This window comes from Myotis nattereri (assembly GCF_964212035.1).
Source record: "Myotis nattereri genome assembly, chromosome: 4".
Lineage (NCBI taxonomy): Eukaryota > Metazoa > Chordata > Mammalia > Chiroptera > Vespertilionidae > Myotis > Myotis nattereri.
In genome coordinates, this window is record NC_138079.1 from 50,404,982 (window position 1) to 50,428,938 (window position 23,957).

General features: G+C 41.2%; 1 protein-coding gene across 5 annotated transcripts in view; it reads right to left on the bottom strand.

Moving 5' to 3' along the window:
* CETN3 (centrin 3) overlaps nt 1-762 on the bottom strand; it is a 606,464-nt gene extending 605,702 nt beyond the window's left edge. For all 5 annotated transcript variants that reach the window (XR_013995870.1, XR_013995871.1, XR_013995872.1 and 2 more), the window contains exon 1: nt 606-762. Coding sequence is in view for 2 of the 5 variants with exons in the window: in XM_081089055.1 (XP_080945181.1) it covers nt 606-622 (17 nt within the window). In the remaining 3 variants the exon portion in view is untranslated. The remainder of the gene's footprint in view (nt 1-605) is intronic.
* Nucleotides 763-23,957: the final 23,195 nt, after the last annotated feature.

Consider the following 23,957-nt stretch of genomic DNA (forward strand, 5'->3'; position numbering starts at 1 on the left):
CACCCCTTCCAAAGTGGGGTGACTACATCGTTATTTTTAAAGTAACATCCAGATGAGGCTGGGGGACAGGGCAACCGAGGATTAGAGGTCCAACTCAATGTGGGGTCAAGAAACTCAAGAAATTTAGGTGATGCGGGTCTCCAGGCATACGGTCCAGCAGGACCCCAGGTGCGCGGCGAGGGGGAGTTTTGTGTTATTTCCAAAATTTACAGCAGCTACGTCATGAGCAGCGCGGCGCCGGTCGGGGCCGGAAACCGGGAAGGAGGAACTGAATCCACGGATGCTCCACGGCCCGATTTCCCGCGGAAACAACGCGGGAGAAACCTCGCGCGACTTCGCCGCCTCCGTGCAAAGAATACGGCCCATCCTTTCCGCGGCTCCAAGCCCCGCGCGTGGACAGGTATGACTACCTCCGCACAAATGCACGGGGCGCGGCACCAGCGACCCCCGGGGTGAGGGGTCCGGCCCGGAGGGTGGGCCGAGGTTCCTTTTCCTCGACCCAAATGCATCCCTTCCTCGCCTCGGCCCCCAACGGCCTCCCTTCCACACCCGCCCTGGGGCCCGCTGCCGGGGTGTGGAGAGCATCGCCGCCGCCTGTTACCGACCTCAGAGCTAAACTCATTTTCTCTCCGGACACAGACGTTCCTCTCAAGAACGACTTTAACCCCTACTCAAGGTAGCACGGCTCCCAGCAGCCGCTCAACAGACACTCACAACCTCGGCGGCCTCGAGGACCGCCCTCGAGACGGCCGCTTCTGGGCTAAGATTGGCTGACATGGCGACTGCCCCGCCGCTGTGGCGGAAGCGTCTCCAGGCTTCTTCTCTCATTGGGCGTACTTCGCGTCCATCCAAGAAACCGCTCCGCCGGTACATTGGCCCGCAGTGTTTTCCCCGAATCCTTTGCGGAGCAGGAGTCTGCGTCCTCGCGTGGCGGGGGGGCGGGGGGCGGACCGCCCCTCGCGGGAGGAAGCTCGGGCCTCGGGGCGAGTGTGGGGAGGCCGGGCCACGCTCGGGGCGAAGGGGAGGGCGGCTGAGGAAAGAGCCTGCGGACTTCACTTCCACCTTCCCGACTGGCCCGTGACTGAGGCAGGTGCGGGGGTTGCATGTATTTGGATAATCAGTGGTTGCACTGTCAGCCTGTTAGTGAAGCTGGGCCCAGCCCGCCCTTGTCGCCTCCCCCCTCGGAAGGGATGTGTTCGCTCCGGCCCTCTGTTCCATGCTGTCAGCTGCTGGTACGCATGATGAGCGGGGGGCCTCGCCCCCCATCCGTCTTCCAGGCCTCCACTACCAAGCCACGTTTTGTGGAGCTCTCTTGGTATTGAATGTGTCTGCTTGTTTATCTCTCCTACCAGACAGTAAGGCTGGCGTCCTTAGAAGCAGAGGTAAAGATTGACAGATTTTACCGTAGGAAACCGAGACATTTCTGTATGGCAGAGACTGCATTAAGCGAAGTAAACAAGCACACAAATTAAAAGCATGGCATTGGAGATAACTATGTTAAATGATGAGAGGATCTTCTTTTTGTGATGGATAACTGTCTCTTCACATACTTCCAAACAACACCACACAAATGACTTTCTGGTCCCAAGAGAGAAAATGTAACTTTACCAGTATAATCTGATGGTATAAATTAGCGTTGCTAGTTAGGGAATTACCAGAGATTACCTGTCTGCTGATGTAATTCAGTATGAAGCACACAACCTACATCATTTAACCAAGAATGTGTAACTTGAACTTAAACAATAATACCTAATTTGCCTTTTATAGGAAACGTAGGAGATAAAGAAAACACTTTAAAAAAAAAAAAAAAAGACACCACAAGGAAACAATCACACAAATCCAGAAAGTAACACATTCTATAGGAGATCATTGTCCATTCTCTACAATAAGTCAGTGCATGAATAAAGAGACTGGACTAGTTTAAAAAGGACTTAAAAGATGGTACAGCCAGATAGATGCCTATGACTTAGGAGATAAAGAAACCACTTAAAAACAAAACAAACAAACGAAACACCACAAGGCCCCCATGCCCATTCCTGGGCCCAGACCTCAAACCCAGAATCCAATCATCTATTGAGGTCCCAGACCTGCTTCCAAGGCCCAGAAATCCCTGTGAGGTCCAGACCTCCACCCCAGGACCCAGACCAACATCCGGGTCCCAGAATTTCATGGCACAGCCCAGATATCCATTCTGGAGCCCAAGCCTCAAACCCAGAATCCAGTCTTCTATCGGCGGCCTAGCCCTCCATCCATGGCCCAGACCTCCATTCCATGACCAAGAGATCCAGCCTATGACCCGGATGTCCAGCCTGCGACCCAGACCTCCACCCAGGACCCAGATGTCCATGTCACGACCCAACACACCATCCGGGACTCAGCCTTCCATCCCTGGCCCAGATCTCCATCCAGAGCGTAGACCTTCATGCCAGGGGCCAAAACTCGATCCAGGGACCCTAACCCCAAACCCAAAATCCAGTCCTGTATCGTATGCCCAGCTCTACATCCAGAGCCCATACCTCCTTCATAGGCTCAAGCCTACATCTGGGTCCGAGACTTTCAGGACAAGCCCAGAAGTCCATCCTGGAGTTCAGACGACCAACCCAGAATCCAGTCCTGTATCGGGGCCTAGTCCTCCATCCATGGTCCAGACTTCCATTCAATGACAGAGAGGCCCAGCATACGAACCAGACCTCCACCTGGGACCCAGATGTCCAACCCACAACCGAGCCCTCTCTCTGAGACACAACCTTCCATTCAAGGCACAGACATGCATGCCAGGACCCAGACCCCCATTAGGGGCCTAGACCTTCATGCCAGGGCCCAGAACTCGATCCAGAGACCCTATCCTTGAATCCAGAATCCAATCCTGTATCGGGTAGGGCTCTGACCTACATCCGGGTCCCAGACATTCATGCCAAAACCCAGATGTCCATTCAGGGGGCCCAGGCCTCTAACCCACAAACCAGTCCTACATCCAGGGCCCAGACCTCCATCCGGGGTTCTGACATCCGGGTCCCAGACATTCATGCCAAGGCCCAGATGTCCATTCTGGATCCCAGATTTCAAACCCATAATCCAGTCCTATATCGGGTGCCTAAACTTCCATCCGGGACCCATTCCTCCATCAGTGGCTCAGGCCAACAACCAGGTTCCAGACCGTAAGGCTGGTCCAGAAGTCCATACTGGGGCTCAGCCCTCAAACCCAAAATCCAGTCCTGTATCAGGGGTCCCACACCTCCATCCAGGACCCATACCTCCATCAGGTGCTCAGACCTACATCCTGGTCCCAGACATTAATGCCAAAGGCCCAGATTTCCATTCCAGGGCCGAAATATCGAACACAGAATCCACTTCTGTATCATGGGCCAGCCCTCCATCCATGACCCAGACTTCCATTTCATAACCCAGAGGTCCAGCCTATGACCCTGATGTTCAGTCTATGACCCAGACTCCACCCAGGGTCCAGATGTCCATCCCGCGACCCAACCCTCCCTCCAGGACACAGCCTTCCATCACCGGCCCAGACCTCCATCCCAGGGCCCAGAACTCCATCCAGAACCTACCTTCAGCCAGTGCCCAGAACTCGATATGGGTACCCTATCCTCAAACCCAGAATCCAGTCCTGTATCAGGTGCCCCTCAGGCCTACATCCGGGTCCCAGACATTCAGACCGCGCCAAGAAGTACATCCCGAGGCTCAGACATGGAACCCAGAATCCAGTCCTGTATCAGGTGCCCGGACCTCCATCCGGGGCTCTGATCAACTTGCGGGCCCCAGATTTTCAGCAAGGCGCCAGAAGTCCATCCCGCAGCCCAGACCTCAAAGCCAGAATCCAGTCCTGTATCAGGTACCCAGACCTCTATCCGGGGGCCATACCTCCATCCTGGGCTCTGACCAACTTCTGGGCCCCAGACTTAAACCAAGTCGCCAGAAGTCCATCCTGCAGCTCACATCTCGAACACAGAATCCAGAACTGTATCGGTTGCCCAGACCTCTATCTGGAGCCCATTCCTCCATCCGGGGCTCTGACCTACATCCAGGTGCCAGACTTTAGCCCGGGCCAAGAAGTACATCCCAGGGCTGAGACCTCGAACCCAGAATCCAGTCCTTAAACGGGTGCCCAGACCTCTGTCTGGAACCCACACCTCCATCAGGTGCTCAGGCCTACATCCGGGTCCCAGACATTCAGACCACGCCCAGAAGTACATCCCGAGGCTCAGACATGGAACCCAGAATCCAGTCCTGTATCAGGGGCCCGGACATCCATCCGGTGTTCTGACCAACATCCGTGTCCCAGACATTCATGCCAAGGACCAGATATCCATTGCGGGGTCCAGACCGTGGACCCATAATTCAGTCCTTTATCAGGTGCCCAGACCTCCAACAGGGGCCCATTCCCCCACCAGTTGTTCACACCCACATCCGGGTCCCAGACCTTCAGCCTTGCACCAGAAGTCCATCCTGGGGCACAGACCTCAAACCCAAAATCCAGGACTGTATCAGTGGCCAGGACCTCCATCCGGGTTTCTGACAAACTTCAAAGTCCCAGACTTTCAGCAAGTCACCAGAAGTCATTCCCGCAGCTCAGACCTCGAAGCCAAAATCCACTCCTGTATCATGTACCCAGACCTCTATCCCGGGTCCATACCTCCAACCGGGACTCTGACCTACATCCGGGTCCCAGACCTTCAGGCTGGGCAAAGAAGTACATCCCAAGGCTGAGACCTTGGGCAAACAGAAGGCAGGAGAGTATTCAAACTGCAATCCAGTTCTGATACCTGGGAAGGGAGAGCAGGAAGGAAAGAGGACTGGGTAGGAAAAGCTCAGAGTGGAATGCATGCAATTGTGAGAAAATCTTAGACCAAGGAGGATCCCCAGAATAAAAATTGCCCTGTTGAGGAGTCCTATCCTGGGCAGGAATAGCCAAGCTCTAGCATCTAAACTGTACTTGGTCACTGGCTGGGTGCAACCCAAGGTAAGTGGGACCTTAGCGTGAGCAGGTTTGAAGGTGTGGCAGCTGGAAGGTGTTAGCTATGCTCCTCACAGTTGTTTCTCTTAAAGCAGCGGTTCTCAACCTGTGGGTCGCGACCCCTTTGGCGGTCAAACGATCCTTTCACAGGGGTCGCCTAAGACCATCCTGCATATCAGATATTTACATTACGATTCATAACAATAGCAACATTACAGTTATGAAGTAGCAACGAAAATAATTTTACGGTTGGGTCATAAAATTTTATTTCAAGTGTAATGGAAATCCATCAGCAGGTTTTAAGCTGTGAATTATTATGATCTGATTTAGGTTTTAGAGCCAAACTTCCTGAAACAATCTATATTTACAGCATCCCTTTCCGAATATCTTATTTTCTCCCAACCCACAGCAAATCTGACTTACATCCTTACCCCTCTACTGGAAGTGCTTTTATTAAGTCACCAAAGACTTCTTAATTGCTATGTTCAATTGTATCTTGGCAGTTACCATCCTACTTGTCTCCTGGGTCACCTCTGCATGTTGACTATTCATTTCTTAAAACTGCTCATGGCTGCTTTTTACTACTCCTTCCTAGTTTCCTATGCTGGCTTTTCTTCCTCCACTCTCTAAATGTGTGTTTGTTTATTTATTTGTTTGTTAGTTTTTAATTATGTCCTTAATACTTTCATACTATCCCTAGGCCTTTTCATCTTCAAACTTCTAAATTTTTCTCCTCTACTTTCAGTGTTCAAACCTAGATTTCCATCTTAATAGAAACTAATATACCAAAATAAAATTATTATCTTCTTCTGAAAGACTCCTTATGCATAGAGATATCTTAAATAATGGCATCACCAATTATATAACTTCTTGGAATAACATTTAACTCCTCACTACTGTCAAAGTATAGTTTTCAAATTTAAAGATATGACTATTATAAAAATATAGAATAAATGTGTTTCAAAGATCTATATAACTCTTTAGTGAGGAAACCAGCAAGATGATAAAGCTGGTTCATAGAAAAATTAGAGAAACTGAGAATCTATAGCCAGTCACAAAAGGCAAGCTAAAGTAAATTTTCTTTTAAGCTAAAGTTACAATGTCCTATAGATGAATGTCCTATAGGTCAAAATAAACTATAGCCTTTGGAGTTAAATTCTCCACCAGACATTGCATCTATATGGCCAAAATCTACAAGTTAATATTTTATACAGTCTTAGCCCTAATCAATAACACATCAAACAAATGTAAGCCTGCTAGTGAATTAAATAAGCATTGGGTAGATCTATTAAGCCGTGTTCCATAATGACATACAGCTACCCTTTGGTGTTATTTCCAAGTTTGGCGTATTTTTTCTTACACTTTTCCTTGATCCCACATCACCATCAAGTGGTGATAGAGCTATATTCTAAAGACAAATCTGCCTGACTCCAATGCCTATGTTTTTCCCCATGAAAAATGTGTTTGGCAAATTCAAGTAGTGCACAAAAAATGAGTAGGAATAAGTATTGAGATAAGGCTTTTGGTTTTTAAAAGTAGTAAATAACAATAATGAAAAGAATATGGCTTTGGAAAATCAATAGAGTAGACCTACTCATAAAGTCAATTAATTCACTAATATAATTCAATAGGAAATAGTTTTTCCTATATTTACTGCTTCATAATTGCCTTCATTTCAAAATTCTTATGTCAAATAGGCATATTTTGAGGTAGCATATTCTGCTACCATACAGGTGGTAATATCTCCTTAGGGCCCTGAAATTCCACACCTCCTATGGAAAACAGCTACAGAAGGATCAGAGTTGGTTCCAAAGCATGGGGTCCAGAACTAAGGGCAATATATAGCTAGTCACATTTAGGCCTAGCATTATCCACACTTCCATGTTCCAGCAGTGAACACAGTAGACTCTAATACTATTGACTAGAAAGAGCAAAGGACTGAAGACCAAAATATGCTGAAGAATATAATGAAAATGAAGTTGAAGCTATAAATCCATACTAAAAGTCTGCTTTCCACTTAAAAAGTAAGCCATCTAGCCTTCAGAGTTACTTTGATGGACTGAAAATTTCCCTGTGAAGCATTTCATGACACTGAAAAATTATTGAGTAATCTCAGATCTCCTCCTCAAATCAGAATGTTTAGAAGTCAGCAGTGGTATGATAGCCAGCTTTTGTGAGTTTCGGCTAAAAAAGAAGAAATTTCTTTTTATAACCTTTTTGTTTGTCTTTATATTTTTTTAAACCAAACCAGTTTTATTAAGATATTCATGTTTGTAGATTCATAGCATGTCTTTAAACCCAAATGGAGTTCCTAGCAGAACAGTCAGAAACAAAGGATTTTGCTTTTTTTTTTTTAATGAATTCTCATCAGTAATGAGGCACTAAACATGCTACTGAATACATTATAAAGAAGATTAATAGGGTATTTTTAGCTACCACCTACATACTATAGGCAGACAACATCAAGAGCATGAGGGAAATAATGGTTCTTTTAGTTTAATAAATCATAATGTTCCTGAACAATTATTCTTTTTCCTTCCAAAATTGGGGCATCTAATTATATGAAGTGATTGCTGTAGCAACAGCTTTAATATGAAGAAAGAAAGAGAGAGAGAGAGAGAAAGAAGAAGAAGAAGAAGAAGAAGAAGAAGAAGAAGAAGAAGAAGGAGGAGGAGGAGGAGGAGGAGGAGGAGGAGGAGGAGGAGGAGGAGGAGGAGAAGGAGGAGGAGGAGGAGGAGGGAGAGGGAAGGGGAATTAGGCTATTAAACAAAAATCATAATAATTTAAAGTATTTTAACTAAAGAGTAAAATGTGGGAATTGGTAACTAGAAGAAAAAGGAAACACTAAAAAATTATATTTTGGACTTATACCAGTTAATATCTGAATATTAAAGGAAAGGAAACCTTTATGAATATAAATTTTTAAAAAGCAAGGAACCAGGCCAGTGTGACTCAGTGGTTGAGCATTGACCCATGAACCAAGAGGTCACTGGTTCGATTCCAGTCAGGTGAGACTCCTTTATTCAAAAAACTAATTCAGGATTGAATAGAATCACAGAAATGTTAAAAGTAGAAGTAAACTTATGTCTCATCTATACCTGAAACCCTTCTTTTAATATATAACCAAGATTTTGAGAAGTTAGATGATTTGCTTAATGTCACACAACTAATTGGTGAAGAAATTGAGGTTAGATCTTCTTTCTAATGTTATTCCTTTATATTTCTCTTCAATATGGGTTGTTTACATTATAGACAAAAAAAAGAGAAAATATGAACTGCTATTGGGTTCTTGATGTATTATTTTTAATGACCAGGAACTAAACCATGAAAGTGCTAGGGGAATCTGACAAGCAGAGCAAAGAGTGAAGAGTAGTTGATGTAGCATACCACTTTCTGCCATAATCTCATTACATTTGACCACATTCAGAAGTGACCAGCTCAGCTTCTAAACTCTACATAACTGCCATCTCAGTAGGGGAAGAAACTGTATGATGACATTTCAACCCTCTAAAGTGGATATAAATAGAGAAAACATGTCTGGCATGCAAGTCTCAGGCTCTGCCTTTGTTACAATAAGGAGCGAATCTGAAAATACTAGTCAGTCTCAATGTTGCCTAAGAGAGACTGACAGACTTCCTCTGGCTTTTATTCCAGTAATGCCTGGTTTTCGTCTTGAAATTTGAGACTGGCAATATAGCATTGTGTTAAGATCACAAGCTTTGGATTTGATTCCAGGCTCTAGCATTTGCCAGCTAAGTGATATGGACAATTTATTTAACCTCCACAAGCATCAGTTTGCACATATATAAAATGGTGACAGGAATAGTTCCTACCATCGTCATTGGGTTTGTTGTGAGAATTGAGTACTTTAGTTTGGATTTCCCACTCTAAGACATCGATTTGGGTTCAAATAATTTATTTGGGAAAAGAGCCCAGGAAACGCGGTGAGGGTGTACTGAAGTGAGACAGGGAAGGGGATGCTGCTGGGGATCCTCCATGAAAGGCTAGGAAGCTAGGAAGGGTAGTTTTCCCCTATCTCCATTCCTCATTGGTTGGGGGTTGCTCCAGGGGGATTGACTCTCAGACACTCTCGCTTACCTTGGGCACAGGTCAAGCACACTCCAGGATCAGAGAAAGCCCTTACCCAGAAAGGTTCAGGCTTGAAATAGGAAGCTTTGGGTTTTCCCAGGAATTTCCACCAAGGCTCCAGGTGATCTCTGAAGGGAGCTGAGCAGTAAGGGCAGGGCATTGACAGCATCTTCCATAGTTTATCACAGTAACATGTGGAACATAGTTAACACGAACACACCATATAGCTAATTAAAGTGAAAAGTCCTAAGCACCGAGAAGGCAAAGGGAAAGTCTTCCCAATTAAAAAGAGGAAATGCTATTACCAAGGAAATCAGATTAATGCACTCAAATCAGAAACCTGGAAGTCATCCTTCACATCTTCTTCCTCCCATCCCACCAATTTTATCACCCTTTTCCATGTCCCATCAACTTAATCACATTAACACTTCTCCCTTCTCTCTTCTCAACTCTTTAAAGTAGAAATTTCACTTTTTTTTTTTTTGCTTGAATTATTATAACCTCCTAAGGGGTCTTCCTGCCATTCTCACTTTCTTGTCTCACCCTGACTGCCATTCATCCCATTCATTAAATACTGTCAGAAGGCTTTTTCTAAAACCCAGCTCTGATAGAGAATCCTCTACTTCACAACTTCAGATACTTCAGTGATTCACCATTTATTTCTGGGTGAAATTAAAACTCTTTGGCTTAGGATACAAGGATTTAGTCCTGCTTATTTCTCCAGTTTTTCCTTGTGCCTCACTCTCAACTCCTAAATTTCAGTATAAGAAATCTTCTTTGGCACTTCATATAGGCCACACTTTTTCATCATTCAATGCCATTTTCCATGTTTTTTCCCCACATTTTTTTCATTTAGAAAACTACTGGGTTTTATTCAAAAATTCAATTTGGTATCATCTTTTATGAAAATCTATTCCTGATATTTAACCTTCCTTCTTGGTATGGATCAGTGATCAAATGGCATTTCTGTATATCTCTTAAAACTTAGCACTTTTATTATATATGTCTGTTACTTTCAGTCTTACTAATTAGATGAGTATTCTTCATAATCAAATAGAGTGTCTGCATTCTTAACAAGTACACAAGGTGATTTTTATTCCCACTGAAAAACCATTTTACATTATAAGTGCTTCCTAAGGAGAAAACCTTTTTCTCTCTGTAATTCTAGTACCTAACATAGCACCTAGCATGTAGTTGATACTCAATAAGTAATTCTTGAATTAATATAAACATCTGTTTGAGTTTTCAGTATTTTCACTCTTTCCTCTATCAGGTTGCCACTTGTATCAATAAGATTCATTAAAGAATTATTTTTAGCCCAGCCAGTGTGGCTCAGTGATTGAGCATAGACCTTTGAGCCAGGAGATCACGGTTCGATTACCGGTCAGGGAATATGCCCAGGTTGCAGGCTTGTTCCCCAAGGGGCAGCTGATCAATGATTCTCTCTCATCATTGGTGTTTCTTTTTCTCTCTCTGAAATCAATAAAAACATATATTTTTAAAAAGGATTTTCATCCAGTGATCCCACTTCTAGGAATATATCCTAAGAAGCCCAAAACACCAATCAGAAAGAATGTATGCACCCCTATGTTCATAGCAGCGCAATTTACAATAGCTAAGATCTGGAAACAGCCCAAGTGCCCATCAGTAGGTGAGTGGATATAAAAAGCTGTGGTACATTTATACCAGAAACTACTACGCAACAGTAAAAATAGTAGGATCTCTTACCCTTTGAGACAGCATGGAGGGACCTAGAGCAAGCATGTCAAACTCACAGCCTGCGAGTCGTATGCAACCCACAATGAATATCTTTGCTGCCCAGCCTATATAATGATATGTAAGAAACGTTTTAATAAAAATTTCATAAATTAATTTTTACAATATCCTGTTATACATAATTATTAATAACGAACTACAACATTCATTAATGACTGATTACTGTAATTGTGTTGCATTCATTTCCATTATGTGCCTTACGTGCAGGCGCACCATTTCTCTCCACTAATACTAGCAGCGAATATTTTAGCAGCCGATAGCCATGTCATTAGTCTTGTACTGACTTGTTTGGTGTGCACAACAGGAAATATTTCGCTTTCAGAGAACAAAAAAAAAATAAGTTTATTTGCGTTATGCTTATTAATTTGAATAGTTATTCAGTGCCTGGTAAGTTAATGTTCAAGAAAAAATATTAATTTTTATTAAAATATTCTATTATTTCACATTAATTGACTACTCATTTATTTCAGCCCTTTGTATTCAACATGTCTCTATCGAAATAAACCTACATTTCTGAAAATTGAAGCTTTTGTTTTTTTGTGACCCACATAAACTTAAACCTTGTTTATTTGCCCTGTGTTAGCCTTTGAGTTTGACATGCTTGAGAGTATTATGCTAAATGAAATAAGCCAGTCAGAGACAGATAAGTATCGCATGATCTTACTCATATGTGGAATCTAATGAACAAAATTAACTGATGAACCAAGTAGATCCAGAGACATAGAAGCATGGAACAGACTGTTGAATCTCAGAGGGAAGTCAAGGGAGGGTGGATGGGTGGGAAGAGATCAACCAAAGAACTTGTATGCCTATATGCAAAACTCATGGACACAGACAATAGGAAGGAAGTCTGTGGTGAAGGCTTGCGGGGAGGTGGGAAAGCTAGACGGGGTCAGTGGGGGCGGGGGGAGGAACATATGTAAAACTTCCATCAATAAATATTTAATTTCAAAAAATAAAGAATTATTCCCTGTACAAATGGTATTGTAAATTCAGAATCTCATTTGTGATTTGCCACTCTTCCAGCTACATGGCTATTAATTTTGACCTGTTGTTCCACTTTTTCACCATCGATCACCGTTAAACCTTTTCTATGAAGAGTATTTAGTCTCATTAGTTTTGTTAATAAAGTCTAGAATGGTTCTCAAACACATAAACCAGAGAGACCTGGAAAGATTATTAAAAATGGAGATTCTTATAGATTCTTTTTTTTTTCTTTTAATTAAATCTTTATTGTTCAGATTATTACATTTGTTCCTCTTTTTTTTTCCCCCATAACTCCCCTCCTCCCAGTTCCCACCCCACCCTCCGCCCTCACTCCCCACCCACTGTCCTCATCCATAGGTGCACGATTTTTGTCCAGTCTCTTCCTGCATCTCCCACACCCCTTTCCCCCCCAAGAATAGTCAGTCCATTCCCTTTCTATGTCCCTGATTCTATTATAATCAACAGTTCATTCTGTTCATCAGATTATTTATTCACTTGATTCTTAGATTCACTTGTTGATAGATGCATATTTGTTGTTCATAATTTGCATCTTTACCTTTTTCTTCCTCTTACTCTTCTTAAAGGATACCTTTCAGCATTTCATATAATCCTGGTTTGGTGGTGATGAACTCCTTTAGCTTTTCCTTATCTGTGAAGCACTTTATCTGACCTTCAATTCTGAATGATAGCTTTGCTGGATAAAGTAATCTTGGTTGTAGGTTCTTGGTATTCATCACTTTGAATATTTCTTGCCACTCCCTTCTGGCCTGCAAAGTTTCTGTTGAGAAATCAGCTGACAGTCGTATGGGTATTCCCTTGTAGGTAACTGAGTTTCTTTCTCTTGCTGTTTTTAAGATTTTCTCTTTGTCTTTTGCTCTTGGCATTTTAATTATGATGTGTCTTGGTGTGGTCCTCTTTGGATTCCTTTTGTTTGGGGTTCTCCGCGCTTCTTGGACCTGTAAGTCCATTTCTTTCACCAGGTGGGGGAAGTTTTCTGTCATTATTTCTTCAAATAGGTTTTCAATATCTTGCTCTCTCTCATCTTCTGGCACCCCTATAATTCTGATGTTGGTTCGCTTGAAGCTGTCCCAGAGGCTCCTTACACTATCCTCGCATTTTTGGATTCTTTTTTCATTTTGCTTTTCCGGTTGGGTGTTTTTTGCTTCCTCGCATTTCAAATCATTGACTTGATTCTTGCGCTCCTCTGGTCTGCTGTCGGGAGTCTGTATAATATTCGTTATTTCAGTCCGTGTATGCTTAATTTCTAGTTGGTTCCCCAATATAACATTGAGGGTCTCATTAGTTTTCTTGTAGATCTCATTAAGTTTATCGGCGGCTTCTAAACAGTTCTTGAGAGACCTTAAAAGTGTAGTTCTGAACTCTATATCTTCCATTGACAATTTTGTCCTGTTTCTTTGTCTCCGCATTTTGTTATGCTTCCTTGGTGCACCCCCTAGTGGTCTTTGTGCGCAGTCTTATAAACCTTGATTGTTGTAGCTAATACCAGGGAGGGTTTGACCTCCAGGCCAAGTGGCTATGAGAATCAGCTGTTTCTGCAGTGAGAGAACTTCTGTCCTCTAGGGAGGTGCTAATCTAGCCTTTGCCTGAGGCTATCCGGCAAATGCCTGTGTGCAGGGCTTGGGCGGGGTGGGTCGCACAGGATCAACAGGGTGGGCCGGAGAGAGCAGTGATGGCGGCTCTCAGTCCTGTCCCCAGGGGCTCTGCCTCTCTGAGTCCCAGCAATGGCTGCAAACCTCGGAGAGAAAGCTGCACTCGCTCTGACCGAAGCCAGACAGTCCCGCTTCTCCCGTTTGAGTCTGGGTCCCTAAAGACTCGCCGGGATCTGGAGCTCAGAGTCTGCGACTCCCTCCCGATTGAAAACGCTAACCACGCCCTCCGCCGCCAGCCCGCTCCGCGCACTCCGCACCTCAGAATTTGACTTCAGCACTGCGCCTCCTCTGAGTGTCCGTATGCGTTTCTCTTTCCTCCTAGTTGTAGGACTTCCACTCAGCCAGCGTTCCTGTGGTTCTGGGTGATGTCCCTTCCGTTTTTTGGTTTCACTTTTGAAGTAGTTGTTCAAAGCAGCAAACTCCGGCGTTAACCTATGCCGCCATCTTGGTTCTCCCGAGAGGGAATCCTTATAGATTCTTATAGCCTCAATCTTATAGATTCTAATTCAGTATTTGAGAGAGGGCTCTGTACTCAGTCTTGAAGAAGTAATTATCCCTTATAATAAATAGATCTATATATTATATAAACAGAGTAACGATTGACATTTCTACACATTGGTAGACATTTATGTTTTACTTCCTCTAGACAAATACCTGTTTCAAGAGGTTATCAACACACTTTACAAATAGCTCTTGACGGTTAGCATTACTATTTTATTTTTCCTTGATTGACTTGCCTACTAACTTAAAGTACCTATAGAAAATCCATCGTCTAATTTTTTTCCTTTACTCTTAGTAGATGTAGAGGTAGATTGTATACTTATCAATCTACTAGGATTCTTTGCTTTTATTAAATTATTTCATTACAGCAAAATTGGGAATGTAGTGAAAGAATTTGGTTATGGTCATCCAACGTTGGCTTATGTGTACTCACATGGCTTCTTTCCTGTATGCAGTTTCTTACTAGATGATAAGATAAAACCTTACACCATCGCCAAACTTTGAATTTGTGCTTCTTTTCCACAACTACAGCAGGATCTGTAGTTACCTAAAGCATGACACCAGTTGGGGAATTGGGGACAGATGTAGGTGAGGATGCGTATATACAGCAATACTTGTTTCTTCTTACCTCTAGAACACTATGCAGGGTAGCATGGCAGTTTGGGCCCCGAGCCTTTTTCAGTGTAGAAGGTTTCATCGTTTTACGCGGGGCTCATAAATTGAGCCTGTTGGTCCCTCCGTCTAGTTTCTGCATTTCACATCTAGACTTTTATATCTACCTTACAAGATGGCATGAAAAGACATTTTTAAACCTTGCTTGGCCCAGGCTGGATGGATTCCATCATGGCACTTTTCTGACCAAGGATGAAAAAGAACCTCCAGTCTGTTAAATTCGTTATAAGCAGCATGGTCCCCAACGTGTAAAACTTGCTTTAAAAGCGAAATCAGAAACTAGGCAGGGGGGTGGGGGTAGTTTCCTTTAGGTGATACTTGGGTTCATGATTTGAAAATCCATGGGGAACCTGGAGAAATCCCTATAATGGCCAGATGGAGTAAGAATATTTGGAGCTGAGCTATGGTTTCTCATATTGTTATTAGAAATGAAATAGTTCTGAAGTAAAACAGAATGATTCTTTTTTACATAGGACTATAAAAATGTATACCAATGCAGAAAAAAATGATAATGTTTGGGTTTTCTGTTTATCTGTAAATAAAATTAGGCTGTATTTATAAATATAATTTTTTTATTGTTCCTCTCCATGGAAATCTTTAGTAAAAGGCAAAAGATTTATACGATCTGAAGAGAAACCAGAGTATATTATAATTTTTATAAGTTTAAATGTCAAAGTTTTTTTGTGTTGGAGAGTCTTATAAAACTTTGTTTATTTTATAATCAAAACTATATTTTACATGGTTCCTTTTTAAACTTTAATATGAAGTATTAATTGGATTTTGTTATTTGGTTTAGGTAGTTTAACCTCTGACAATCTCTTCAGTGAAACATTGTCTTTTAAAAATATATTATTATTGATTTCAGAGAGGAAAGGAGAGGGGGAGAGAGAGAAACATCAATGATAAGAGAAAATCATTGATCGGCTGTCTCCTGCATTCCCCTTTCTGGGGATCGAGCCTGAAACCCTGGGCATGTGCCCTGACTGAGAATCGAACCTTGACCTCCTGGTTCATAGGTTGATGCTCAACCACTGAGTTACACCGAGAGGGCAAACATTGTCTTTTATTAATATTTTCTTCAATTATAAAACTATCTTTGCCTGCTCCAAATTATATCCTACATATTTAATAGTTATGGAATATAACCTGAAAAGACAGAGAAGAGTGGCAAAATCTGAAACCTTAATTGAATATTAATAATTTCTTTCTAAAAACAAATGTCTTTTAGGACCACGTAAAGAAAATATTAATATGAAACTTCATGAGGAAAAAAAATTTGTTTTACTGAGTTTCTTCAATGAAACCACTAGATGGCAATATCTTTGTATATTTGTGAATACAATGGCTCTTGAAGAAAACACCATATCTTTTTTAACTCTCATCTCAGTTTCCAAATGGCTATTACTCAATTCTAAAGAAATGAAACACAAGTTAAAGAGTGCTCTATTATTGTGTTTGGGTTGCAGTAAATTAAAGTCCTTCTTTGACAGCCAGAGAAGTCACAGGGTCACTGAGATGGAAAATGGCTTCACGTGGGAGCACACAGATGTCCAAGATTTAGGCCTGAAAATAGACTTTATAGAAAGACATAGTTGAAACAGTGCTCTTGAATCAGTCTTCATTTCTTTCCTCTGATTTTTTTCTTGCTCACCTAATTTTTTAAAAATATCTCTAAATTTTATTTTTCCCTTTTGTGGATTAAAAACAAAGCAAATAAATAACAACAACAACAACAAAAACAGCCAAGGAGTAATAGAAAGATTTTGAGGGCAGACTGAACCTTGTGGAGAAGATTCCTTTACAGTCAGAATATACCCAAAATATTCTTTCTATCTCACTAATTTTTCTGTAATTTGGGTTTACATATTTAGTAAGCTGTCTGAGTTTTTTAATTGGAACTAAACACCAGACATTGAACTGCTAAAGTATAATATTCTAAAAGAAAAACAAATATTTTTTACTCTCACATAGGTATAAAATGAACACATGCAAAAGATTTTCAACTCACCCTGCTAGTTTGATTCCCAGCCAGGGCACATGCCTGGGTTTTGGGCTTAATCCCCAGTAGGGGATGTGCAGAAGGCAGCCAATCAATGATTTTCTCTCATCATTGATGTTTCTATCTCTTTCTCTCCCTCTCCTTTCCTCTCTCTGAAGTCAATTAAAAAGAAAACATTTTTTAAAAGAAAGATTTTCAACTCATTAATAATTGAGGGAGTTAGTTTAAAGGAAAATTTCAGAAACATACACACATAACAAGGAATTCTGAAAAGAATGTGCTGATAGATACAAAAGTGGTTAATCTAAGTACAAATTTAAATGTTTGTGGTGATCTTTTCTAGAAGGCAGAAATCAATTTTATATCTACGAGACAAAAATAATTTGCATTGTTATGTATAAGAATTATTTGCATTACTACTACTTTTGTATGAATTAATTTCTATGGTATTGAGATGTAAAAGAGACTGCTCAATAGAGAGTTGATCATAGATACACAACCTGCCCTGGCCAGGTGGCTCCGTGGATTAGAGTGTTGTCACAAACCAAACAAGGTTCAATACCTGGTCTGGGCCCATATGGGAGGCAAATAAGTGATGTTTCTCTCTCACATTGATATTTCTCTCTCTCTCTCTCTCTCTCTCTCTCTCTCTTCCCTCCCTCCCCTTCATCTCTCTCTAAAAATCAATGAAAACATATTCTTTGGTGAGGATTTAAAAAAAACGGAAGATACACAACCCTTATATAATCAAATAATCTCCAGAAAGTCTGCTAGACTCAGTAATCTCTTTTGCCCATTTCCAAGTAGTAGACAATTTTCTCCAACATTACTATTTTTGAAAATAATTATGTTGGTGGGATAAGCAATATAATTGCAGAAAGAGCCTTATTCTATGTGCTGCAATATTAGGACAAACCACAAGGAGGCATTTTTTTTGCACTAGATTTTCTACACAGATGGTAACCAGGACCAATGATTAAGTCAGGGTCACTGTTACTAAGTTTTGGAATAAATTGATCTGACAATGAATTTTCTTAACTCTAGAAGTAGATGCCAGAGGAGGTGAGCAAAGAATTTTTCCTAAATTAAAAGAGAATAGGTATTACTTGTTGGCTCACTATTTTGAGTGTGATATATTGCCACAAAATATTCTCAAATCTGTAGATGTGCCCCAGTTTCTCCAGATAATTAAATTTGGAAAAAAATAAGAGAGCACAGTACATCTCATGAACTAAGAAAGATCAAGGTTTGAGAAAACAAATGCTTACAAGGGCAAGGCAGATATGTAGAATAAAGTAGGCTGGGTAAAATACAGCACATAGTAGGAGAACTGTGACAAATTTGGAAGCTCATGCCTCATCTAAAGAGAAAGACTACTGTTTAGGTCCAACTAAATGAAAATAGAGACCCCAAAATGCCATATTCTAGGATTTTTTTTCAAGAGAAGAAAACCAAATTGTTCTATGGATTCTCCTATTTGTTTTTTTCTGGATGCTGGCCACTTAACAACAATAACAACAAAAATTAAACATGATGTGTCTTCCCTTCCTCCCCCCAAAAAATTTGCTAAGAGAAGTTTCTAGACTCCCTCTCCCATTTGAAGCCTGTTGAAGGGGCAAGTTCTGAGAAGAGTGTTATTGTAGAAGCAGTGACAAGAATTGAACAGTAGAGATGAACAGATAAATGATAAGAATTTGTAGACTACATACCTATGAGCCCATTGGGAGTCACCAGAAATGGATGCTTTGGGAGGAAGGTGAACTTTCCATAACAGAAAAAACTGTGAACATCAGAGACCAGTTTTACCATTTATTGTTCTCTTCATCCCCCGCCTTAATGTGTCCAGTGCTGAGTATACTGAAGGAAATCAATGAATATTTGCTCATTGAGTTATCATTCATATAACAAGTCAAGTGGAAGGATCAATATAATAACTTCAATTTTATAACTCTGTGTGTGTGGGGGGGGGTTAGTCTTAATTTCTTTAAATTAGTGGGGAAGGAATGATGTAAATTAATTAACAATAAGATTTCAGAATGAAACTGGGAATATATTATCACCACAGACTGCTTTATTCCTTTAAAGATTTCACAAATCTATAGATGCATGTTTTTTTGTGTGTGTTTTGGGTTTTTTTTTTTATTATTGATTTCAGAGAGGAAGAGAGAAGGGAGCGAGAGATAGAAACATCAGTGATGAGTTAGAATCATTGATCAGCTGCCTCCTGCATGCCCCACACTAGAGATTGAGTCCACAACCCAGGCATGTGCCCTTGACCAGAATCAAACCCAGGACCCCTCAGTCTGCAGTCCGACGCTCTATCCACTGAGCCAAACCAGCTAGGGCTGTTTATTGTCTTTTTATTTGTGTTGTTTTGTTTTTGTTTGTTGTCTTTTTGCACCTACCATAACATATCTTTGGAATGTCGGGGTAACCATTTTTCGCCCAGACCTCTCAGGGCACAACCACTGCACCAGAGCAGAGTCCATAGAACCAACCCTTCATAGTTACCTTGTTTTCCCACATACTCTCTCTACATGCTGTAAAATTCTTAACTGTTACCCACAAACATAAAAGATGTCTATTCCTTTTACTTTTTATCCAGTCTCAGAGATTTCCCCGCATTGCTTTCTCCCATCTTCCTAATCTGTCACCAGTGGATTTATGTAAGCCCCTTACATCTTCTCCTTTGATACTGGTGTATAAAATAAGTGGTAAAGCTTCCATTACCTGGAGCATTTTCTCAATCCATTGAGATTTTGTTTCCTGGCAATTCCCATGTTTGGCTCAAAAAAACTAATAAAAATTCTCTACAGGTTTGAACATTTCTTTCATTGACATATGGTAAGAGTATGTTTAATTTTTTAAGAACCTGACAACTGTCTTCTAAAGTGGCTGTACCATTTTGTATTACCAGCACTAGCTAAGATTTCTTTTAAAAAATATATATTTCTTTATTGATTCCAGAGAGAAAGGGAGAAGAGGAGAGAGAGAGAGAAACATCAATGATGAGAATCATTGATTGGCTGCCTCCAACAGGTCCCCTACTGGGGATTGAGCCCGCAACCCAGGCATGTGCCCTTGGCTGGAATCAAACCTGGGACCCTTCAGTCCACAGGCCAACAGTCTATCCACTGAGCCAAACCAGCTAGGGCATAGCTAAGATTTCTTATTGCTGCACATCCTTGACAACATTTGGTGTTATTAGTGTCCTGGGTTTTGGTCATTCTAATAGGTATGTAGTGTTAGCTCATTGTTTTAATTTGTGTTTTCCTGATGACATATGATGTGGAGTATCTTCTCGTATGCTTATTTGCCAGCTGTATATCTTTTCTGGGGAAGACTACTATAGATTTTTAATGTTAATTTTATATCCTGCTACTTTGTTAGATTATCTTACTGCTTTAAGTGGTTTTTCTCATTTATTTCCATTTATTATTTTGTGTGTGTGGTTGTTTTTCTTCCAGAAGATGCTGCATTTGGTGTATATACAGGGTAAGGTGAAAATAGTTTTACAGTTGTGAGTATGTGAAAGTTTATTCTTGTATTATTATTTATTAATTACTGTATTATTTTTCCATAAGAACAACTGTAAACCTACCTTTGTCCCACCCTGATTTAAACTTAAGAATGGGAGATTTTAGAGTTTCCTGTGTGAGAGTGGCAAGGAAGGGAGGTTCAGCAATTGTAGGGTGATCTGATTGGACCCTTTCCTGGGGACTCCAGATTCAGTATCATCCAGTCTTGTCTTTTGGGAGTCAAATTTCTAAGAAAAGGCTTTTTCAATCTCCTGCCCAAAGGTATATATAATCCTAGCTGCCAGCATTCTTTGAGCTAGGTTGGAGACATCTGGGAGTGTGAACATTTAGGGTTCAGTCTTCCACTGTACATAAACCTTTGCTTAATCCCTCTTTTTTCCATATAGGAACCACGCTTAACAAGGCGTAGTTTCCTCTGAGTAGGGATCCTGTTTTACCCTCCCCATATAACACTCCTCTTGTCAGGAGCAGATCCCAATTTTGTGGGATCTGAAATTTATGCAGTTTGGGGGCTTTAAGAGAAAGAATAAAAAGTACATTTGTTTTAGGAATTAACATGACCATTTAAACACATTTCTTGGGCCCCCTCCCAGGGCTTTGGAAAGGGCTCCAGCAAATGCCAGGCCCTGAAGTTAAAGATTACTTCATTGCCTGGTAAATCTAAATAACCTCCGATCTTCTCTAATACGGGGACAGAAAATTGCTTAGCAGTGTAGAATTGGGGAGGGGTTTGGTAGTCTAAATCATAAACATGATTTGAATCAAAAAGGCTTTCACCCCAACTTCTCGAGGTACCTTGTGCTATCAATTTCTAAGCCTTTTAGGGGAACTCCCTCCCTGGCTGGCCAACCTCTCCCATCCCTCCCCGGCCCTGATTGTGCATCGGCCTGGCCTATGCCCTCTTGCAATTTGGAACTCCTTGGGAGATGTCGGAGAGCTGGTTTCAGCCCGATCCTGCATACCAGGCTGAGGGACCCCACTGGTGCATGAATTTGTGCATCAGGCCTCTAGTCCTAATATAATAAACTAGCGGCCCAATGCATGAAATTAGTGCAAGAGTAGGCCTTCCTTCCCCTGGCTGCCGGCACCAGCTTCCCTCTGGCACCCGGCACCTGGGCTTCCCTCAGGTCGCCAGTAGGCACCTGGGACCCGGACTTCCCTTGCAGCCCCGGCTTTGTCCAGAAGGTCATATGGAAGGATGTCCGGTCTAATTAGCATATTACGCTTTTATTATTATAGAAGGCTAATATACAAATCGACCAAACTGGCAGAACGACCAGTCGCTATGATGTGCACTGACCACCAGGGGACAGACGCTCAATGCAGGAGCTGCCCCCTGGTGGTCAGTGTGCTCCCACAGGGGGAGCACCGCTCAGCCAGAAGCCAGGCTCATGGCTGGTGAGTGCAGCGGCAGTGGCCGGAGCCTCTCCCGCCTCCGCGGCAGCACTAAGGACCCCTTGGGGGATGTCTGCCTGCTGGCTTAGGCCTGTTTCCCCTGTCAGTGGGACATCCCCCAAGGGGTCCCGGACTGTGAGAGGGTGCAGGCTGTGCTAAGGGACACCACCCCCAGTGCACGAATGTAGTGTGGGCCTCTAGTTGTATATATTTATTGGCCCTTTGTGTTTCCTCTTCTATGAATAACCTGTTCATATAATTTACCCATTTTTCTAATAAGTACTGAAGGGAATCAGAACATACAATATCTCATTTTGGCATATTGATTGTGCTGAAGGGAACTGAGAAAAGGAAGGGCTCTCTGACCTCCCTCTTTCTAACACAGGGCATAAAATTTCCCATGAAAAGGGTATCCTCCCTGTAAAGAAGAACATTCTTATTACTAGAGACTGGAGTTGATATCAAAATTAATCTGCATAAACAAACTTACTAAAATAACCCTTGTTTTTAATTAGTTATTCCCATATATTTCCTAGTCCATTTCCTACAATTTATCAATCCTAGCCCAAACCTCTTTTTCCTACCATGTCAGTCTTCACAATTTATCTTTGTGTGTGTGTGTGTTTTTTAATGGCATGCAAGCTGTCAAGCCTATCTGCTTCATTGGGTTTTTATTTCTTATATATGAAGGCCTCCATGTACATATAAAAATATTAACAGCAAAAATATTGTATGTTTTGCTCCTGTTAATGTCTTTTGTAAGTTTAGTTGTTAGGCCCAGCCAAAGAACCTAAGGGTAGAGAAAATATTTTCCTCCCCTATAGTGGCTTACATTTTTCTTATTGAATAGTCTACCTTTATCCATTGATTTGAAATGTCATATTTATTAACTACTAAAGCTTATTTGGGTATTTTTTGGTTTATTGGTTTTCTATTTTTGCCCATCAATTTGACATCTTATTACCAGCTTTTCAAAACTGCACTTCACATGGGAAAATATCCTTGCAAGAAATTAAATGGGAATTTATTAACATCATAAAACATACCAATTGGAGATTGAAATAAAATGTCCACTTTAATAGTAATCACACAGGTTTACTTACATTTATCTGAAAATTATGAGGACAACTGGTGCATGTCACATTCATATTACTATCCATATAATAACAACTACACGTAATCATTTATTTACCTATATCAGGATGACATACAAAGTTTGTGTTTAAGACGTCTCAGTTCAAAAGAAACACTAAATAAGAAAAGTGAATTTCCAAAGATTCAGTTATTAACAATAAAAATAATAAAAATTGTTCCTTTCTTACATTTTGACAACTTTGAATTATACTTACATGCTATCATTTCCAAAAAGCATAAATTACACAAGGGTCACTGTCAGGTTGATATATATATATATATTTTTAAAGATTTTTTAAAAATATGCTATTATTATGCTTTAACATCACTTGATTTATTCTTGGCACATATGGCATCTTGGGAAAAAAAATACACTTTGCCAATTTTATGTTATTGTGCAGGTATAAGAGAAAGAGCACACAGTTTAGGAGGCAGAGAGACCTATGTTCAATTACCAGCTGTGTCCAAAGTTGTGTTGTTTGAGGCTGGTCAGTTACTTCTTGGCACTGGGGCCAGGATTAAATTAAACAATGCACATTTTAAAATTCATGGCATGGGACTAAATGAATAATAGATGCTTTCCCCAATTTGTTCATATTGAAGCAATAGTAAAATATCGAAGTCTTATGTTTTGGTACAATTTGAAAAACTAAAAATATTAAATCAATGTGTTTTGGAAAACTGCACTTTTAAGAAATAAAACCTTCAGCGGGTTTAGATATTTCTTAATAAAAATTAGTGCATACTATACCCTTTTTAAAAAGTACGATAAGATGGCCAATGGTTAAGGACTTTTGGTTTTCTTTTGTGCTGATATAAGAAATAACGGCTCTCTGTAAGGCTCGGTAAGTGATTGCTTGTAGTTGCCCTGAACCAAATTTATGTTCTCGATGTTGCACTATCAACTGAAACCGACCTACAGCCTTAAATGACTATCATAGAGAAGTGCCCATGATATTTTACATTTGAACAATCACGGCCTTCTTACTGATTTTAAGAAAAGGTTCATTTGGTCACATGTGGCAGTACAGCTTGTCTGTCATTAAGATTATTCTTATATACACAATCACAAACCCATCTTTCTCATGCTAAATACTTGGTGTTTGGAAGATCTAAGATTCCTGAAAATTAAATTTAAATTGTCACAGGGAATAGCTCCTCCAGACAGCAATGCTTCCATCCCTATCGTGAATCTTTTTCTTTCCTATCAGGACTACCTAGAAAAT